At 39.7% G+C, this 18,378-nt stretch overlaps 1 protein-coding gene across 4 annotated transcripts; it reads right to left on the bottom strand.

Moving 5' to 3' along the window:
- Positions 1 to 373: 373 nt before the first annotated feature.
- Positions 374 to 17,240, bottom strand: LOC134861552 (deoxyribonuclease-1-like). 4 transcript variants are annotated; one of them, XR_010165425.1, is made up of 11 exons: positions 17,148 to 17,240; positions 11,787 to 11,949; positions 11,271 to 11,359; positions 9,553 to 9,564; positions 6,880 to 6,966; positions 3,898 to 3,995; positions 3,366 to 3,478; positions 2,879 to 3,036; positions 2,305 to 2,401; positions 1,034 to 1,226; positions 374 to 969 (listed from the first exon to the last, which is right to left on the bottom strand). XR_010165425.1 is itself a non-coding variant. In XM_063878843.1 (10 exons), the coding sequence occupies exons 2-10, from the start codon at positions 11,940 to 11,942 to the stop codon at positions 1,095 to 1,097; spliced, it is 942 nt and encodes a 313-aa protein (XP_063734913.1). In that variant the 5' UTR covers positions 11,943 to 11,949; positions 17,148 to 17,240; the 3' UTR covers positions 374 to 1,094. The 4 variants fall into 4 exon arrangements, 3 of the variants coding, with proteins under 3 accessions (XP_063734913.1, XP_063734922.1, XP_063734934.1); XM_063878843.1 differs by having other exon boundaries at positions 374 to 1,226; XM_063878852.1 differs by having other exon boundaries at positions 374 to 1,226; positions 17,064 to 17,199.
- Between the last annotated feature and the right edge of the window lie 1,138 nt (positions 17,241 to 18,378).

Raw genomic sequence — 18,378 nt, 5'->3', positions numbered from 1 at the left:
CTCTTTTCACCCTCTGTCTGAAACCAGAGCCCAGTCTGCTCTGATTGGTTATCCGTTGTGATTTGTCAACTGCTTAAAGTTGTCCCACGCCTTAGTCTATCACGTACAATCTGTTGGAGTGCTGGCGCATAGTGATGTCACTATTACAGATGTCAACAGAGTCCAATTGAGGAGTTTCTGTCAGGGGCGGGGGGATAAGGGTGTGGGAGACAAACTCCATCTGGAGGGAACACAGGGATTTCAGCCTTTGCAGACCATATACATGCACTAAAACATACAACACTACCGAAAAGGAAAAACCCTGAAAAGCATAATAAGGCCTTTCTAGGAATTAAGACAAGTTGTATATATTGTAATAATAAAAGCCAACATGTTTCAAGTAATGACAGCATTTTAATTTCAAAAAACAAAACATCGCTGAATATTAAAAATACATAAAAACACACGTACAATAAAAGTCTTACAATTTCCTCACATACTCCAAATATATACAGAGAAAAGAATTAGGAAATCTTACTTCTAAAATAATAAGTTTACATAGCAGCCATTTGGAAAATCCAAACAGCTGTATAACTTGTTATTAAAATTCAATATACAGTATTTACATTCAGTAAGCGAGTGTAAAAATCACAACTGCTGTGTCAGCCATCCTGAATAGACTATGCTATTTGATGTTATATTGCATTACTCTTATTATATGTATGCACTCATGGTGGTGAATGGCACACAACCTGACTGAATGAAAAAGGAGGAAGGACAGATACAGCATGGGATATTTGTTATCTTGAGATAATAGTCATTACATTGGAAATACGCTTTACGATATCACGAGGTCTGATATCTTTGGAAACTTTTTTTTGGCAATAATCATAATTTATCTTGATATAAAAATGCATTTATGTGTCATAGAATTAATCATATGACACATAAACCATATGAACATACCAATACGTCTATAAAGAAATCTGTGTCACTTCAAACCACAGTTAAAATAAACCAGATCCTTCTTTATGATCAGAGCATTGATGTGCAGGTGACTTTGGATGAATAAAAAGGCTTTTAGATCAGATACACTTCCAGACTGAAGCAGGCGATCACAGGGCAGACAGGAAGTACTGCACGATCGCAGAGATGCTGATGAGGAACAGGAGGGGCGTGGCCTGGAGGAGAGAGGCGGAGCTCTTTAGCATCACCTCCACAGGTAAGTGGTTGCTCACGTGCAGCGCCTGGCAGACAGAAGCAAAAACCATATTTATAAAAAGGATGGTGCAACCAAGAATGACCATACACTATAAAGTAGTGATATACTGCATAGATAGATAGATAGATAGAATCGGAGGATGAAACCCTCTTTATTGGTCACACACATGCACACAGCAGAGCACACACAGTGAAATATGTCCTCTGCATTTAACCCATCCTAGTACTAGGAGCAGTGGGCAGCTATCGTGCAGCGCCCGGGGAGCAATGGGGAGGGGGGATTGGAGGTGTCCGGTGCCTTGCTCAAGGGCACCACAGCAGGGCATAGGAGGTGAACTGGGACCTCTCCAAGTAGCAGTCCACTTTCAATATTTCATGTCTGTTTGGGGACTTGAACCGGCGACCCTACGATTCCCAGTCCAAGCCCCTACTGACTGAGCCACTGCTGTAACTAAAATACTGTCTTATTCTGAAAACCGTTTTATTTTAAAACTGTTTATTTTGTCTCTGAGGAGCTTCACTTTGTTTTCTTTAAATCTACTCCTGAACTTTGAATAAAAGAACATTTCCTATCTTTCCACTATCTAGCTTCAAAAACAAAACGTCAAGTTTGAAGAAGCATTTGGAGAGTCACAGTCAAAGTGGCGTGCTGCGACAGGCAGAGCAAGTCCCGCCTGGTGGTGCGAAGCAGAGAGCTGCACTAAGGCCCCCCACCAAGGCCCCCCACCAAGGCCCCAACCACCCAAACAACCAAAGCTGGACTTCGGTGCCAAACCAGTAAGTGGGGCAGTATGTTGGACTCATTTCTATGTCGGCAGCTGCTGAATGTAACTAATGAAGTAACTTGTAATCTAACTTAGTTACTTTTTAAAGGAGTAATCAGTAATCAGATTACTTTTTCGAAGTAACTGTGTCCTAACACATGATTAAGTAGGTAACATTGATTTCGGGCTTCTATACAAATTATAGTGGTAGCTTTTGTAGGTGTGAGTACAAACTGTTTAGTTGATCAGCCAAATGTATTACTGTTCATCCTGAGGGGAGCGTGAACAGCTCAACCCAATGTCATCAGGATGGGATGTTAGTGAGGACGGACGGACGTACCTTGACCTTGGAGACTTTCAACACTTTCAGAAAGTTGAAGACTTTCGCAGAGTTCACAGTGATGCCCTTCAGAAAGGGTTTCCCATATACCACGATCCTGAGGGAAACGTGAACACAATCACACAAAACATATAGAGGAAGTTTGCTAAGAGAAAACCATATCATACATTAGGAAACATCCAGACCAGCAGAACACATGTCCCTTAAATGTGCCTTTATTCTCTCTCTTCACATCGCTGCTACACAACACTTTCACCTGCTTTAAATAAGTTATTCTGTTTTAAAATGTAAAGCATTTCGAGCGACTCATTTTATAGGTACTTTTGCTTTGTTCAAAATACATACACCTTTGTATCCATCCTTAGTGTACGCCTTAAAACAAAAGCAGTTATTTTAAGACAGCTCATGCTTTTAGACCTCGTCACTTAGCTTAGTTTTCTTCTCTTCTCTCTTCTTCTCTCTTCGTCTTCTCTCTTTTGCACTGTTTTATTTATCTTATTTGCACCATGTATGTTGAGTGGTTGGAGGAGCATGGGACATAAGATTTCCATTGCCAACATATACGTTGACCTACCTGTCATAAGCACAGTTGGTGATGTCCTTGACAGTGGTGTCCATTTTGTCATGGATCAGCCAGGAGAAACCGGGTCTGCTGAAAAGTCGGATGTCTTTCTTGTTCTTTCGGGTCATATAGGCACAGCTGGCATGGAAATCTCCCAGGAACATCACATTCTGTAACGCACACAAACAAAATGTAATACTTAGAAAAGTACATATTCTGTTCATGTGCAGGTTTCATATTGTATTCTGTGTCTGGACTGTGACATGTCTCCATACTTTAATGTTCAAAAAGCTCTTTATTGTTCTCATACACAAAGACCTATAAAACACACTCCATGAAGGGAAAACCCCCAGGGAGAATAATAGGGCCCCTTCAAATAAGTCTGAGCCGTTTTCAGCATACAGCTATAGCTAGCATCCCCTTCATTGACATACACAAGATGAACATTTCCTCCATATGCTTTACAGTCCGACTTGGTTCGTTCATATCAAATCCTCACCGTGTTATTCCATTTCTGGCGGACTTCCTCAAAGACGTCGTAGAGTCGGTCGATCTCCTGAACAGCCTTACTGGGATGAGTGTGCAGAGGAACCAAAACAAACTTCTCGATTGCTGCAAGACAAACATAACAGGGAGGGGAAAAAGGGTTTGGAAAATCTACTAAGCAATAAACAAATGTGTGATTCTGGATTCAATCTTTTTATGCTAAACTTTCAGTTTATTTTGCTCATTTTAATTTGCTGATTTCCTCTTTTCTTATTAAACTTTGCTCAGTATTTTGGTCTCTTTGCTCAGGGTTGTTCTCCATGAACAAACAACCCTATAAAGAAAAAACGACTTTTCAGATGAAAGCATGAATGACTATACAGGCGTGTAGAACAGTCCTCTCAAACTTGGACTGGATTGAATCCATTTTTTGTCGCAGAGGAATGATCAAATCTGTAGTCTAACAGCCAGTAGTCGTGCTGTAAATGAAGTAATTTTGTTGGAAATATTTATTTATGTGTGTTTTGTGTTTTGTGTCCACTGACCGGTTTTATTGCTTTGGAACTGAACGGCGTACGGCGCTCGGACAAAGGACTGTTTCTTCTCGTATTGATGCGTCCCCGTTACACTCACCATGCCTGACCTAAAGGGAGAAAAGAGAAGAGGAAGAAGAAGAAATATTGATCAGCCGAGGAACAGATCTGATGTTAAATCTGTTTAAGAATTGTCTTTATATTTGACTCAGTGAAACAGCGGTTCCCAACCTGTGGTCCGCGGCACCTTCGTGGGCCGCGAAGGCATTGCAAGTGGGCCGCCAAATCATTTGCAAAACTCAAATTGAAAGTTGATGGTCGGAACTTTCCCGCGGGACCACATTGATAATGCACTCCAAGTGTATAAGTAAGGGATAATGTGCAGCGAGGCGGTCATTATGGGGAAAAGAACACCCGACAGGCTGATCAGGGAGCCCGACTCGAATTGATCTCTTGCTCCTGGTTGAGCCGACAAGCTGCATTTAATTAATTTAATGCTCTTGTTTTGATGTTTTTTTCTGCACCATTGCATGTGTGATTTAACTCACTACATTTGAAGGGTGTAACATATGTGCAATTGTTATGTATAAGAGTGCATTTCTCAATTTCTGAATGAAATCGTTATTAATTTGCCTACTGGACAGACAGTCAGTTTCTTGTTTCTGTTTGTTACTGATGGACAGTGTGGTGTATTAAATCTGTTCATACATACAGTTAGTTAAATCGGTTCATAATACAGCTAGTTACTCTCTGAGGTCATGGAGAGTGCAGAGAAGATGTGGTCCAGGGGCCATATGGTGGGCAATCGGATGTTGTATAACAACCTCCGAAATACGTTAGGAGGCCCATATGAACGGACACATGTCACTTAGTGAGGCATACATTGTCATTGATTACCTCCTGTGAGCACACACACTTTGGACATGCACACACATTTTCTTCTATAAATTGTATGCACAAAGACAGTTTGGGGGGACTTCCACAATTGGCTCTGGGAACCTCGTATTGCCCGTGTTGGTGTATGATACTATGCTGTTGTAATAAACCTTATTATATACAAGCTGGTGTCTCCGGAGACTTCTTCATCATCTTCACAAACATCGCTACAAGATATACATCAACAGTAAATGAAGTAAAAAGTCATTTGAGAACTTTATTTAGCCTCCGCATTGTTTATGGTTGGTGGGCCCTGAGTCGAAAAGAATTGGGAACCGTTGCAATGAAAGAATTGTATTTGTGTAATTCATCACACCACAATGTTCCCTTTGCTTGTTCACTTTTTCACATATTTTGTTTAAGGATGTCACTCTAACAGAAATGTAGTACCCGATACCAAAACCAGCAGGCTCTATATCGGGGTAGAAAATACAAAATGTAATTAATAAACACTCCTTACTCCATACTGGTTTTTGTTCATGATGATTCCCAGTCTAAAATCTATTTAGTATTTAAACTGTGTCTATTCTAGTTTTGCCAAATCATTTTCTACAACATTTCATTGAACTCATCAAGATACAATTAAAATGTACCTTCATTTCTTATTCATTTGTTCTGAAAGGAGTTTGAATGGTGCAAAACTGTCCTCAAACCAAATGGTGCTAACAGCTAACGGTAACTCGCTCTCCTGCCAGATTCAATATGGACTTATTGGTCGCATTCAAGCAATATAAAAGGCGGGGGGGGGGGGGGTTACATTTAATGGGACGCGTTGATGCTTTAGTTTACTCTGTCCAAAACACAATTACTGTCTTACCCAGGATGACGGGACGCTATTACGTCTTAAGCCTTTGCGATACTTCTACGGTACATTCGATACTGATGAAAAACGAGTATTGCCATGCTGTTGTTTTTGTTGTCATCGACTTAGAAATAATAATCAATATTAAGTGTAACTACAACACTGTTATTTTTGTAACCGGATGTACACAACACTGATGACGCTTGATGCCGGACGGGAGAAAACTGCCGGTTTAGCGTTGGTTTCCTTAGCGGACAGAATCTGGACAAAGAGTAAATAAGGGGAGTTACTTGTGGTGTTATACATTAAACACGCAATGTCGGATTCTCCTTATTGACGCTGTAATACCCTAAGGAGGGAGATGACCCAATGCCACCGAAAGTTCTGTTTTGCTTTGAGGCGACCAATAGGAAGAGACGACCCCTGGACAAAGGGCATTTCAACTGGAGAATCGATCTCTTTGTCCGCTGACCGCCAGACAGTTAACTGCTCATGAGCTCCTACTCATCTGTGGCCCGTGGAAGCGTGTTCCGAGCTATTGAGCCACAGCTGTGAAACTTTTGTAAACTGCCGCATCATTTTATTAAATAGTCCTTTTAAAACTTATACGAGGAGCTTCACTTTGTTGTCTTTTAAGTCTACTCCTGGACTTCGAATGAAAGCACATTCTTACAGTAGCAAACAATTGGTTCTTGTGACGAACTATGAATCTCCACTACAGATTTTGAACACACGATTAACCTTGTGAACTCAAACTTGTTACGCGAGCTAATTAGTCCACGCAAACAAGTTGATGTTTCGCGTGGGACACAAACTGCTGCCTCCTCTGTCCGCTGGTGGTCGCAGTCAGATCATTGATTGACAGACGATTTCCATCAAACGTTCCCCTTATTTCCCTGTGATTTGCTTCAGCCATGGTAGTGAGAGGTGTGGGGTGATCACACAGATGACGACTCAAATCTTGATATTGACAGCAGAAACCTTCAGAAGATTTAAAGTAGCTAAAGGATAGAGTTCAATGACTTATGACGGTTAGAAGAACAGTTCTTCTCTGTGTTGATTAATCCAAATGTTATTCCTACCTGAACGTTTATTGTTTTACCTCACCAGATTTTGGAGCATTTGCAATGAACCTCTCATATTTCTGTGGATTGTTGTTACATGATGTGCAGATATTGTCCCTTTATTTTAAAATTGAAATCGTTGCAAAGAAAAGGAGGAGTACAGGTGTGGTTATAGCCTGTTCTGGGTCTTACCTGTAGATGAAAACATACTGCTGCATGTCGGTGGGAGAGTTTCCCAGACTCTTACTGGATACTTCCTTGTATTTGTAATGTTCATACCTTGTTAAAAACAGACACAAATAAACTATTAACGACAAAAATCAACAACAAGACAGCAGACAATGTAGGCACAAATGAAAGGGCTTAGATGTTGGTGAGAAAGCGATGTTCACTAAAACCTCCAATCTGACAACAAGCCCACAGGGGTTTTACTTTGAACCACTTCGTCAAATCAATTAAAACCAATAAAATCACCTTGTGTGTTTGTGTGGACCATGCAGAACATAAACCATTTCCTACATATCATACTAGTTATTTCAGATTTCAACATCTTAACAGTACTCAGTTTAGCAGGAGCGAAAAACGCATTAACCAAACTCCTGATTTAAGATCAGCTGATACTTAAGGCACGGATAATAACTCATGATAATATCGCTTTCACCAGCTGCTCGTCAACTCAACGGGTTAGCAAGCAACACTTAAGCTAACCTAGACATTGGGACAAGCCTTTTTACTGCACTAGATAAGATTTTCAAAATAAACAAATTGTTCGATTGTAATTGTTCGTAATCGGTGGCTTGTGACCTCTTACAACGAAATGCCCGTAATAATGGGGAACCCTAGATTGTCTATTGGGTCTCTGAAATGCTTTCAGTACCAAAAACAAACATTTTCTCCTCCTAACTTCCCACATGGTTTAAATGAAATAAGAAATATTCCAATTGCCCATAAAGGGTGATACAATAATCCCCCTGTTGACCCTTTAGAGGGGTCTGACTCCTTTGTTGATAAACCATTGGACTAGACTAGATAAATGTATATAATTAGTGATGTATATTTTCTCTTTGTTTGACAAGACGTTTCCCACCGATCCACACATGCACAACAACCTCGCTTTAGACACAACGTAATAAATTTCATAGAAATCATGCTATGTCTCCCAGGTTGATTGGTGGTTTATAGCCTCATAATTGTCCCAGGGACACCAACAGACTTGCATTTGTCGAGTAAAAAGAGCGTTGCAAATCTCCCCACATAAGGGCAGCCATAGCTAAAAGCAATTATTCACCAACATTTTGTAGACGGATCCGGATACAAAATTTGTAAAATCAAAGTTCCCCGTTAGCCATCACCAGAAAGAAAGCAGCTGATGTCGAAGTAAAGCCAAGCCTTGTTGCAGTTATATACTTTGGGTTTAAATTGGGTCATTTCAAAAAGGTGGAGCTAACATTGGTGTATATACCACCTCTATTGAATATACTGACTTTTTGGATATAAGTGTGAGTTATAGAGGTGTGATAATTGACAGCCAGTGAGTAGGTATGACATTTTAGATAACACTTCAATTCAAAACTGATCTAAAAACACCAAACAAGTGTCTAATCTTCCCACAGTTCACACAGACGTTTTCATCCTCCTCAACACAGTACTCTGCATACTTTCCTAGACGTGGCGTCCCACATGGCTTAGTATTTGTTCCACTACTTTTTGGTGTTTGTACAGCAGTCACATTTTCAAGAAAGTATGATTATGTATCTCCAGTGATGCTGAGATCTACGTTCAGTTGAGACGGGACAGATGATGCACAATTCATGGAGCTATCAGTGTCCACAGTCCTTTTTTTGGGTGTGTATTTGCTCCTAGATGTTTTGTAAGAATGGAATAAGATTGATTAACCTCCCTGACATTTTGGACAAAACAGTTACTGTGATGAACCTAACTGTGTGAATAGTAGGCTATGTAAGAGGTATATTCTAATGCTTTTTGACTGAATCAGGCCGAAATAACATGCGTCTTCCTTTAATAAATTCCAATTTCACCCTTTAAATCTACTCAGTTGACTCTCAACAAAGGCATACGTTGTGGTGTAGGTCTCAGGCCTGTTGAGCCTAGCTTAGCACAAACACTGAAAGCAGGGGGATAGTCCTAGCCTGCTTCCTCAAAATATTTAAATGTTGTATATTGTTTGCTATTAAGCTAGTCAGCAGTTCATCCTATAGTGTCGCAGGAACGAGTCCTAAAACCCGGAAGTGAGTTAACGTTTTACAACTTCCGGTTCCCTCGTCTCAGAGTCAATGGGATTTCTCCGTAGGATTTTGGAAAATAGCTCGAAATAAGGTCTGTAGTTGACACAAATTTGAGAGACGGATCACGTTTTGTCCTACAAAATTAAATACATCAGCAGTGACCCCCCCCCCAACCCCCCCTGGTGATTTTCTAAGAGTTTACGTGTCTGAAAAATGATGGTTGTTAACCTTTGTGGCCGAATAGGACGACAGAAGTTGTCGAGGACGTTGTACGTCGTTACGCCGAACACGTAACCACTCCCGCTAAGTTTGTTTTCCCCTGTTCTGCTTGAAATACTTATAGTGAAACTCAGCGTGGCTAAAAGGAAAAGCTTTGTTAAAATATGCCAGCGCACAAAAGTCAGTTGAAAGGATCTTAAGTTGGCGTGACGTTGAAGTCCTGCGACCCTGCTGTACTCCTCTGTAGTTCGTTTATAGCATTATAGAAACAGATTTTGTTGACAGTCAGCTTGTTGCAAATGTACCTCAGCGTCAACTATCCAAAATAAAGGGTTAAACATAACATGATTAGGATTAGTTAATTAGATGAAGATCTACATGCTCATAAAATCCACTGTACCTTGGAGTGGCCCTGTTGGAGGCAGACAGCAGACACATAAGGATCACCACATTGATGCATGATGGTGTTACAGTTGTTAGTATTTTCAATGAGTGCTTTTTTCAGTCCTTCAGTTTAGTAGGGAACGTTTTGTCAACATTCACAAATAATTAAACATTACAGAGATTTTACATTTGATGCTGTATGCAAAATTGCTTTTAACATAGAAGCAATTTATTATGCAACACCACATATTACGCAACCTTTTGTGCTTTCATCTGTTCTCTGAACCCTGAGTTTTTCTTGAGTTGAACTAAAATGTATTTTTTAATGCACATTAAAGGCTCACTTTTAGGCTTATCTCAGTAGCGCTGGTCACGTGAAAACGTAGTTTATCAGCATCTTCATATGCCACACGGGTGTTGCTTTCTTTAACGTTTAAAAGATCCTTTCAAATGTACAAATACATGCTGTGAAAAGATGCTGAAAACATAAAAAGGTATGACTGATACAGAAAGTGATTTCCTGTTTTAAAAATAATGTTCTTTTTTGGGCCTCTGTCGACATAGCGCCTTTTTCTGAGTGGCCGTGCCGAGTTGAAAATATATAAACTTTTCAGAAAAAGTACTGGTGCTCCTTCCTCCATCATTTTCTCCTTCCTCTGTCCCTGTTCCCATGGCATAGCTCTTTGGCCTTCGGGTTGCTGTAATCTCCCTTAAGGAGGTGCAGCTGGGGCACTTTGTTGTTCTGACCGAGCACAAGCTGACCTGAGAAGGTTTATTGTTTAGGGACGTCTAGAAGCCCTTCTTATCTGGAACGTAGGCTGACGAACATTCTTTCGTGGACGACAGCTTTAGTTAGTTTCAGGGTCCATATTCGTTTAGTCTCACTAATGTCGAATGTTGATTACACACTCTGAACTGTTTAAAACCTCAGACTACGGAAGAGATCTTCAGAATTGGTCAGGCAACCGCTGTGTCAACTCGTGGCTGCAGCAAATGTCTTGTCCACTCTCCGGCCGTTAACTTCAGAATAAACCTTCAGTGTTTGCCATCAAAGTTCCAGCTCTCCCCGTGTCTCTTGAGTTTAGTCTCCATTGCTCCAGAAGTTTCCATCACACCGACAGGCTGTTTTTGTTGGTGTTGATCGGCCTGGGGGTGTTGCTACATGTAAAGTTGTGACTTATCGTCTTCCTCCCCTGCTTTACGGCAGACAGCGCTGTGACTAGCTCATCCGTAAAAAGTGTGAGGCCATTTGACCTTATAGTAAAAATAAAAGTATAGTTTGTTTGTCATACAACGCCGGCGATACGTTGTTGTTTGTCAGAAAGGCGCTATGTGGACACGGGCTCTTAGAGAGTCTTCTTATAACTGGGACAGCTGATTTCACTCGTAACACTTTCTAATTAACGAGGCATCTTTAAAAAGTAATTCTCCTTTATGGTAAAAACGTAACTAACTATGAAGTTGAGTAAATATAGAAACTGGTACTGAAAGTGTGAACCAAAAAATGGGATATTTCACAACCTGACGACCAAACTGTGTTGTTAGGGGTAATAACTGTATAAAATATCAGTGAATAATGTATACGCATTGAGAGAGTCATTTAAACATTTTATACAGGATTTATTACTTTTGATTTACTGACTCAACAACTTGGTTGCTAGTTGAAAACATGATCCGATATTTCACAGACAAAATATTGTTGACAGTGACCTGCTTCACTGAGTTTCTCCTTACCTCTTGACTGAAATGAGAAGCTTTTTAATGGCTTTACCATCAGGATCCTTCACCCCCTGCAGGAGACAGATATCACAGCGACCCACGATCTGCAGACAGAAACACACGCAGTTGATTCAAACGATGGACCACAGGTTATGCATCAGTTCAGTAAAAAGGTCCACGAGATGGGAAACGATCCGTATGCACCGTAGATCAGACATCACAGTTTCAGTTAATAAAATATGTATTGTTCCATTTTATTTTGACAGCTTGGCAATTATGTAATAGTGCAGGAGAACAAATAGTAATATGGTAAACATCAGCTTTTCAGGGTTTCCTTCATCATAACTCTGCATCTTTAACTCTTTATTACCAACTGTCCCTTAAAACTATACTGACTCCAGATGTTCTCAATAATTGTAATGTAATTAAACAAAAAATAAATCCTGAAATGATACACAACACACTACACATCTACATTTTGCAAGCTAAAACTTCATATTGGGTGTGTGTGTGTGTGTGTGTGTGTCCTACCCGTGTCAGAGTGTGTAGCACTCTGCTCTGTGACACTTTTGTCCAGTTCCAATTCTCCACATTGTAGGCACAGATCCTGAATCCTGAAGCCCCCTCCACCAGCAGGGAGAGGAGCGACAAGAGGAGGAGAGCAAGAGGAGGAAAGCGCCACCTCATGGTCAGACTGTGGAGGAAAAGCAACGCATAATCTCATTGATGTGAAGCATTGAATGGTTACATGAGAGTCTAAAATAAAACACTGAAATGAGGTAGGGAGGCTGAGTTTTGTCCATGTCTTGAGCTTTGTAAATTACGTTCATTTATTTTGTAGGAAGAGCTGATCTGAATCGAGGCTCCAACCACAGAGTGTGACTGATTGTAAATCCCCTTGTGTGTGCTATAAATAAACCTGGTGTGACTAAAAGAGGTCGTTTTAAAAAGGTGCAAAGTCGGAATCACTGACTTAAAACAAAAAATGATAAATACCTTACATTTGTTATTCAAAACCTACACGCAAACAATCAATTTGCATTTGACATGATGCTTCTTTTCTCTTTGACAGTATGTGTTAAACATCAAACTATACAAATGATAGCAGCTATGAATTTCTGTTGACTGTTCTCTCATTCAGTTATGCATCTGCCGAAATTCAAACATTTTTTAATGTCAGACACGCCTGCCAACCTCTGGATTTCATGAAGATTTATAGAAAACGTGTCACCATCAGAGACAACGAAGACTTTATGGCTCTATAGTTGAAAGAAAATGTTCCCACACCGCAACGAGAGCGCTTGAGTTTCAAATGCATGGTATAGCTATTTACTAATCAAGAAAAACAATGTAGTTTTGGGGATTTCCAGAAGCGTATCAACAAACATTGGATGTGTTTTATGAACATGCATCCATGATGGAAGTAGATTTAGATGTTTTAGGAGTAAAATAGAGATTATATATCTAATTATGCATCCCACGAAGCATTGCATGAAGTCTGTGGACGAATCAGAAGCTGTTGTTCTGAGAGATTTTACACTTTTCACTTTGGGATTTAAATACATTTCTGATAGATAACATTTTCATCTTGTGTTTTATTTTGTACTTACGGTCTCATAACTATTTGTACATCCATGTGACATCCCTGTAGCCTACATATGCTGATAGCTTAGCTTGTTATGAATAAAACATGTACACTGCCCGGCCAAAAAAAAGGTCACACACTGTAATATTCGTTGGACCGCCTTTAGCTTTGATTACGGCACGCATTCGCTGTGGCATCGTTTCCACGAGCTTCTGCAACGTCACAACATTTATTTCTGTCCTGCATTCATTTTTCGCCAACATCTTGTATTGATGACGGGAGATTCGGACCACTGCGCAAAGTCTTCTCCAGCACATCCCAAAGATTCTCCATCGGGTTCAGGTCTGGACTCTGTGGGGGCCAATCCATGTGTGAAAATGATGTCTCATGCTCCCTGAACCACTCTTTCACAGTCTGAGCCCGATGGATCCTGGTATTGTCCTCTTGGAACATGCCCGTGCCATCAGGGAGGAAAAAACCCATAGATGGAATAACCTGATCCTTCAGGATATTCAGGGAGTCAGCTGACCTCATTCTTTGAGCACATTGCTGAACCAAGACCAGACCAACTGCAGCAATCCCAGATCATAGCACTGCCCCCACAGGCTGGGGACCTTTCTTTTGGCCGGGCAGTGTGTATCATTTTTGTGCAGCACAGGGTTCATGTTTTAATAACATTTTAACAAAAAAAAACAGGCGAGCTAAACATGAAAAAAGGGCTTTGACCTCAGAGGGTGAACAAATGAAAAAATGCAGATTGTAAATGTGCCTTTTATATTGCTTCTTGCTAACCTGAACTCCTTTTGCTGTCATTTAAACCACAGGTGTGTCAATAACGTCGATTTGACAAAGCCTGTACACAAACATTTAACTATATATTTAATTATCCACTCACATCAAATATCTTTTTGGGTGAAGTAAGACCTAATGTCACACGGTGCGGTGAGTCAGCAACTCTCCCCTTGAGATCATATTCTCAGTTTTAAAAAAACAGGAAGCAGCGAGTGGTTGGAAGAATACTTTTAAACTGTGAGCTGATTAAATCGAGTGTTAACAAAAAAAGAAAAGCAGCAAACTCCGAATGAACGACATGACTGCGACGAGAGTTTTCAAAACCAAGAAACACAAGCCGGTGAACTTTAGCAGCATTGCTCCTTTCCACAGCAGAAACAGAGTGTAAATATGTGGCAGGTTTAGTGGATAAACTGGTCTGAAGGAGGTGTGTGAGCATGTTCAGACTTGATGGGGGCTCTCACCAGGCCTCACATCTCCTGTTTTTATTTATGTTTGTATTGTCAGCTATGAGGTTAATTGTTGTTCTCTACTCATATCTTGCTATTAAATAAATCCGATTATTGTCATGGATTTAGGGACCAAGGTCTCATTCAATAAGGGGATTCACATGCAGTGAGATCTGATGGAAGAGTTTGGAGAGGCTTTTTAAACTCTGCACGCTGAAACCCAAGTGTTTTTATCATTTGGTGTGAGATGCATACTGCTTTAAACCCACGGTTTCAGAGAAAGATAAACCCCGCATCTTAAATCATACGAATATGCATTTGGAGGGAAGAGGCCCAGCTGTGTCGGATCAGATGCACCCATGAATGCATCATGGTGCAAATAGCCCTGGACACACACACACACACACACACACACACACACACACACACACACAGTCAGTCAGTCCTTTAAGCCGACCAGCAGTGAGTCAGTTGTGACAGGCCTGCAGCCCCTCCCAGGAGGTGGTGGGACCAGTAGAGCAACTTCTGTACAAACATAGCAGTCTGACACACACACACACACACACACACACACACACACACACACACACACACACACACACACACACACACACACACACACACACACACACACACACACACACACACACACACACACACACACACACACACACACACACACACACACACACACACACACACACACACACACACACACACACACACACACACACACACACACACACACACACACACACACACACACTATAAATCTTTGTCTTAGTTATTTCTTGGATGGCAAGTCTGCGGGACCAACACAACTGAACAGTAATAAGACGTATTATTTATGAAGAGATTATGACAATAAATCTAGTAGCTCATTTTTGGATGATGTGGTTTGTGGTGTTGTTTTATTAGACTGCATCAGATCTCAAGCTGCAACAAGTACTGATTAAGTAGATCAATAGAAGGAAAATTGGCACCATTTATTGATAATGAATTAATTGTTACAAATGTTTTGAGCACAAAATCGTGGAAATGTCGTTTTAACCTCCAAAAGATGGAGATTTGATATATCATCACAGTTTGGGACTGACAGAAGAAAGCGCTGAAAGACTTCACCTTGGACTTTCAGAAACAGGGAGAGACAAAGTGAATTCTTTTGAAGAAACACAGGAAATAGGATTTGACTATCACTGCTCGACCATTCTGACTTGGTCAACACAGTGAGCTCTGAGATGTTTCTGATTACTTATCGCATCCTAGACCAACAACAAGAGAAGCTAAAGCAAAACAGTTCTTGCCCCTTGTCCTGATCCCAGCATTGAAAGTATACCGTGGTGATGTTTAGTTTGTGGCTCAAAGATGACAGTTCTTGAGAATACGACACAACCGGAGAACAACGCAAGATTGGTTGTAAAAACTTGTTTATGTGTAGACGTACGCCAAAAGCAAAACCCAAAGTTGAAATGAAGGATTCAGGTAAAACAAATAGAGGGGAAGAGAAACTCCCTCTATTTATCTAGAACTGGGATTCTAGCCTTTGTAAACCATTTACATTTACAAAAACCTATATAACACACTACAGGAGAGGGAAAACCCCAAAGAGAATAATAGGTCTGAGCTGTTTTTAGCATACAGCTATAGCTAACATCACCTTCGTTGGCGTACACAAGATGAACATTTCCTTCAAATGCAGGATTCATAACTACAGGAAAGGTAAAACCCCAAAAAGCAGAACAAGGCCTCTTTAAAACCATTGTGAGAAGTAATTCGGCAGTGGTTGGTAAAGGTAACAGATGTTCATTTAAAAGTAAAAGTCCCACATGTCAGCTTTAATAGCACTAACTGATGTCTTGAATCCATAACAGATTCACTCATTATTCAGGTCCTCCTGAAGAAGTCACACCATGCCAATTCCATTTCGGATTTGGCAGCAGGGTTACACCACCTGGTGGTGTGGACCTATGATCTGCCAGATGGAGATTTCTATATAATCCCATCATTCCCAATATCTAACCAAAGTGTCTTTTCTCCTACTGACTCAAATCCACACCCTGTTTGAACAGGAAACGCAAAAGCAGGCTTTGAAAGCGCAGATTTACTGAGGCTTAAAGCCTTTTCACAAAATAAAGCTTAGAACTATGAGAGCCGGTCACCATCAACACGGCAACAAGTTAATCTTTAACACCGGTTCACATCAAACGGTAGAGTAGATTTTAAATATTTGAAATGAATGAAATTCGCCTTTACAGAAACCTTTTGTAGCTTCAATTCTTTGCTGCTGAAAAGTCCTATTGAATGTCAAAATATTGTTAAACCCAAAAAATGTTGCAGCTAAAAAGAAAAAGAATCACTGGCTATTTTGTTGGATTTTTTTAAAACGCGAACAATATAAATGCTCTCAAACTCTTCTTAATTCTTAATTCAGATTATGTGCTGCTTCTTTCATTGTGTGATAATAAAGTTAAAATATTTAGATTGGGAAATGTTGATCAGACAAAGGAAGCAGTTTTATGACATCACTTTGGGCTACAGGAAAGAAGTGATGCACATGTTATAGACCAAACAGTTAAAGAGTTAGAGTAAACAGCGATTGGCTGCAACTTTACAAAACTTCATTTTAAAGTTTAGTTTGAAATGCTAAATTGGGAAGAAATGTGTAAAGAAATGAACAATATCTATAATAAACCAAAATCACAAGACATTTATTTTGACAAACATTTCATTAAAAGAATGTTTAAAGTTTATGATGAAGAGTTGAAAACAAATTGATGAAGAATATCTTTGTGATGATGTAAAAACAATGTTGAACATGTCGGAGTTAAAGTGAAATAAGCAATGAAAACACACGTACAAAACAAGAGTTAAAAGTAAAACAGCACAAACAAGAAAACAAACACACCTTAATCAAGGCCACACACTGAGACACACCTTTGCCTTCAAACCCAACAAGTTTAAACTTTTCTAAAAGTCACTCACACACTTCAGACGCACAGAGACCGACCCAGCAGCTGGTACTGGTTCAGGTCTAGTTTAGGGAGCTGGTGCTGCTAGTCTTCTTACCTGTTCAGGTGATCGTGTGTAGTTTCAGTTATAACTCTGCTGCATTTCCTGCTACTGCTGCAGCAGGGTGGAGGCTCTTCTGCTGAGGTGTAACGGTAAGCCCCGCCCACTCACATGAAGGTCAGGCCCCCATCACTGCTGCGTTCATCGTCTGTGGAAATAAATACACTAATAAAATAATAAAGGGAAACTTAAAATGTTACAGCACAAGTGACATAGCAGGTTAAAAAAGCCATGCAATAATAAAGAGTAAGCTAACTTAATAAATATAGAAACAAATCACACATTAATAATAAAATAGAAATAAAGACATAGCTAAATATTAGTAGAAGCATTTAAATATCTAACAGAACATATTAAGATTTGAGATTTTATAGCAATTATGTGTTGTACATAAACATGATTATTGCACAGAATTTGTTCTATATTGCAGGTTTATGGCACAATATTTCAATAGTCTGTATTGTGTGGCGGTCTACCAGGGGCCGTTATGTAGTGTGACTGCTGCAGGAACATTTCAAAATGAGACAAGCACACGTTAATAAAATAAAGAGTTAATTGCATTAACCAAGTATATTGCAACAGAAGCAGACTGGTACAAATGCAGGGACGTCAGGATTAAGAACAGGATGACACTGGTTCCCTCAGCATCCCACAGCAACTAAAAATCAAGTTTGAACATGTCCTCAGAAAACCCCAGATTTCATAACCATTGAGTTGAGCCTTTGTTTTCCGACATTACGAAAAATTGTATTTGGTCGAATTATTATATTTATTATTATTATTAATTTTATTAGAATTGTGTTATTTACAATTTCGAGGAACTTTTCATTTTTCTCGAGTAAGACATTTTTAAAATATATTTTGTAACTTATATTTCAACTGAATTTTTACAGGAAAATAATTTTAAATATTTTTCTTTTAATCATTTGATCAACTCTGGAGTAAAGTAAGTCCTTTATTATCCTCCACATAAAACATAATGCGTTACATTACTGCACATCATGCGAAAAATATGTTGAGTCTCCACTTTGAATGTATTTGCCATATTTGATTTGATTTTGATTGTACTCTTCTTATGTTGTGTTAATATTATAGCAATTTGTTACATTAGTCATTCAAATTGTTTTTAAAATAGACTTTATAATGGGAATATGTTTTGCTCCTTTGTTTAAACAAAAATAAACAACATACTCTGGTTTCTGGGTCTTTGTATTTGTATGCACCAAAG

Source organism: Eleginops maclovinus, chromosome 1 (assembly GCF_036324505.1).
Source record: "Eleginops maclovinus isolate JMC-PN-2008 ecotype Puerto Natales chromosome 1, JC_Emac_rtc_rv5, whole genome shotgun sequence".
NCBI classification, from domain to species: Eukaryota; Metazoa; Chordata; class Actinopteri; order Perciformes; family Eleginopidae; genus Eleginops; species Eleginops maclovinus.
Note: the sequence above shows the minus strand (reverse complement) of the source record. Positions and strands in the feature narration are given on the sequence as shown.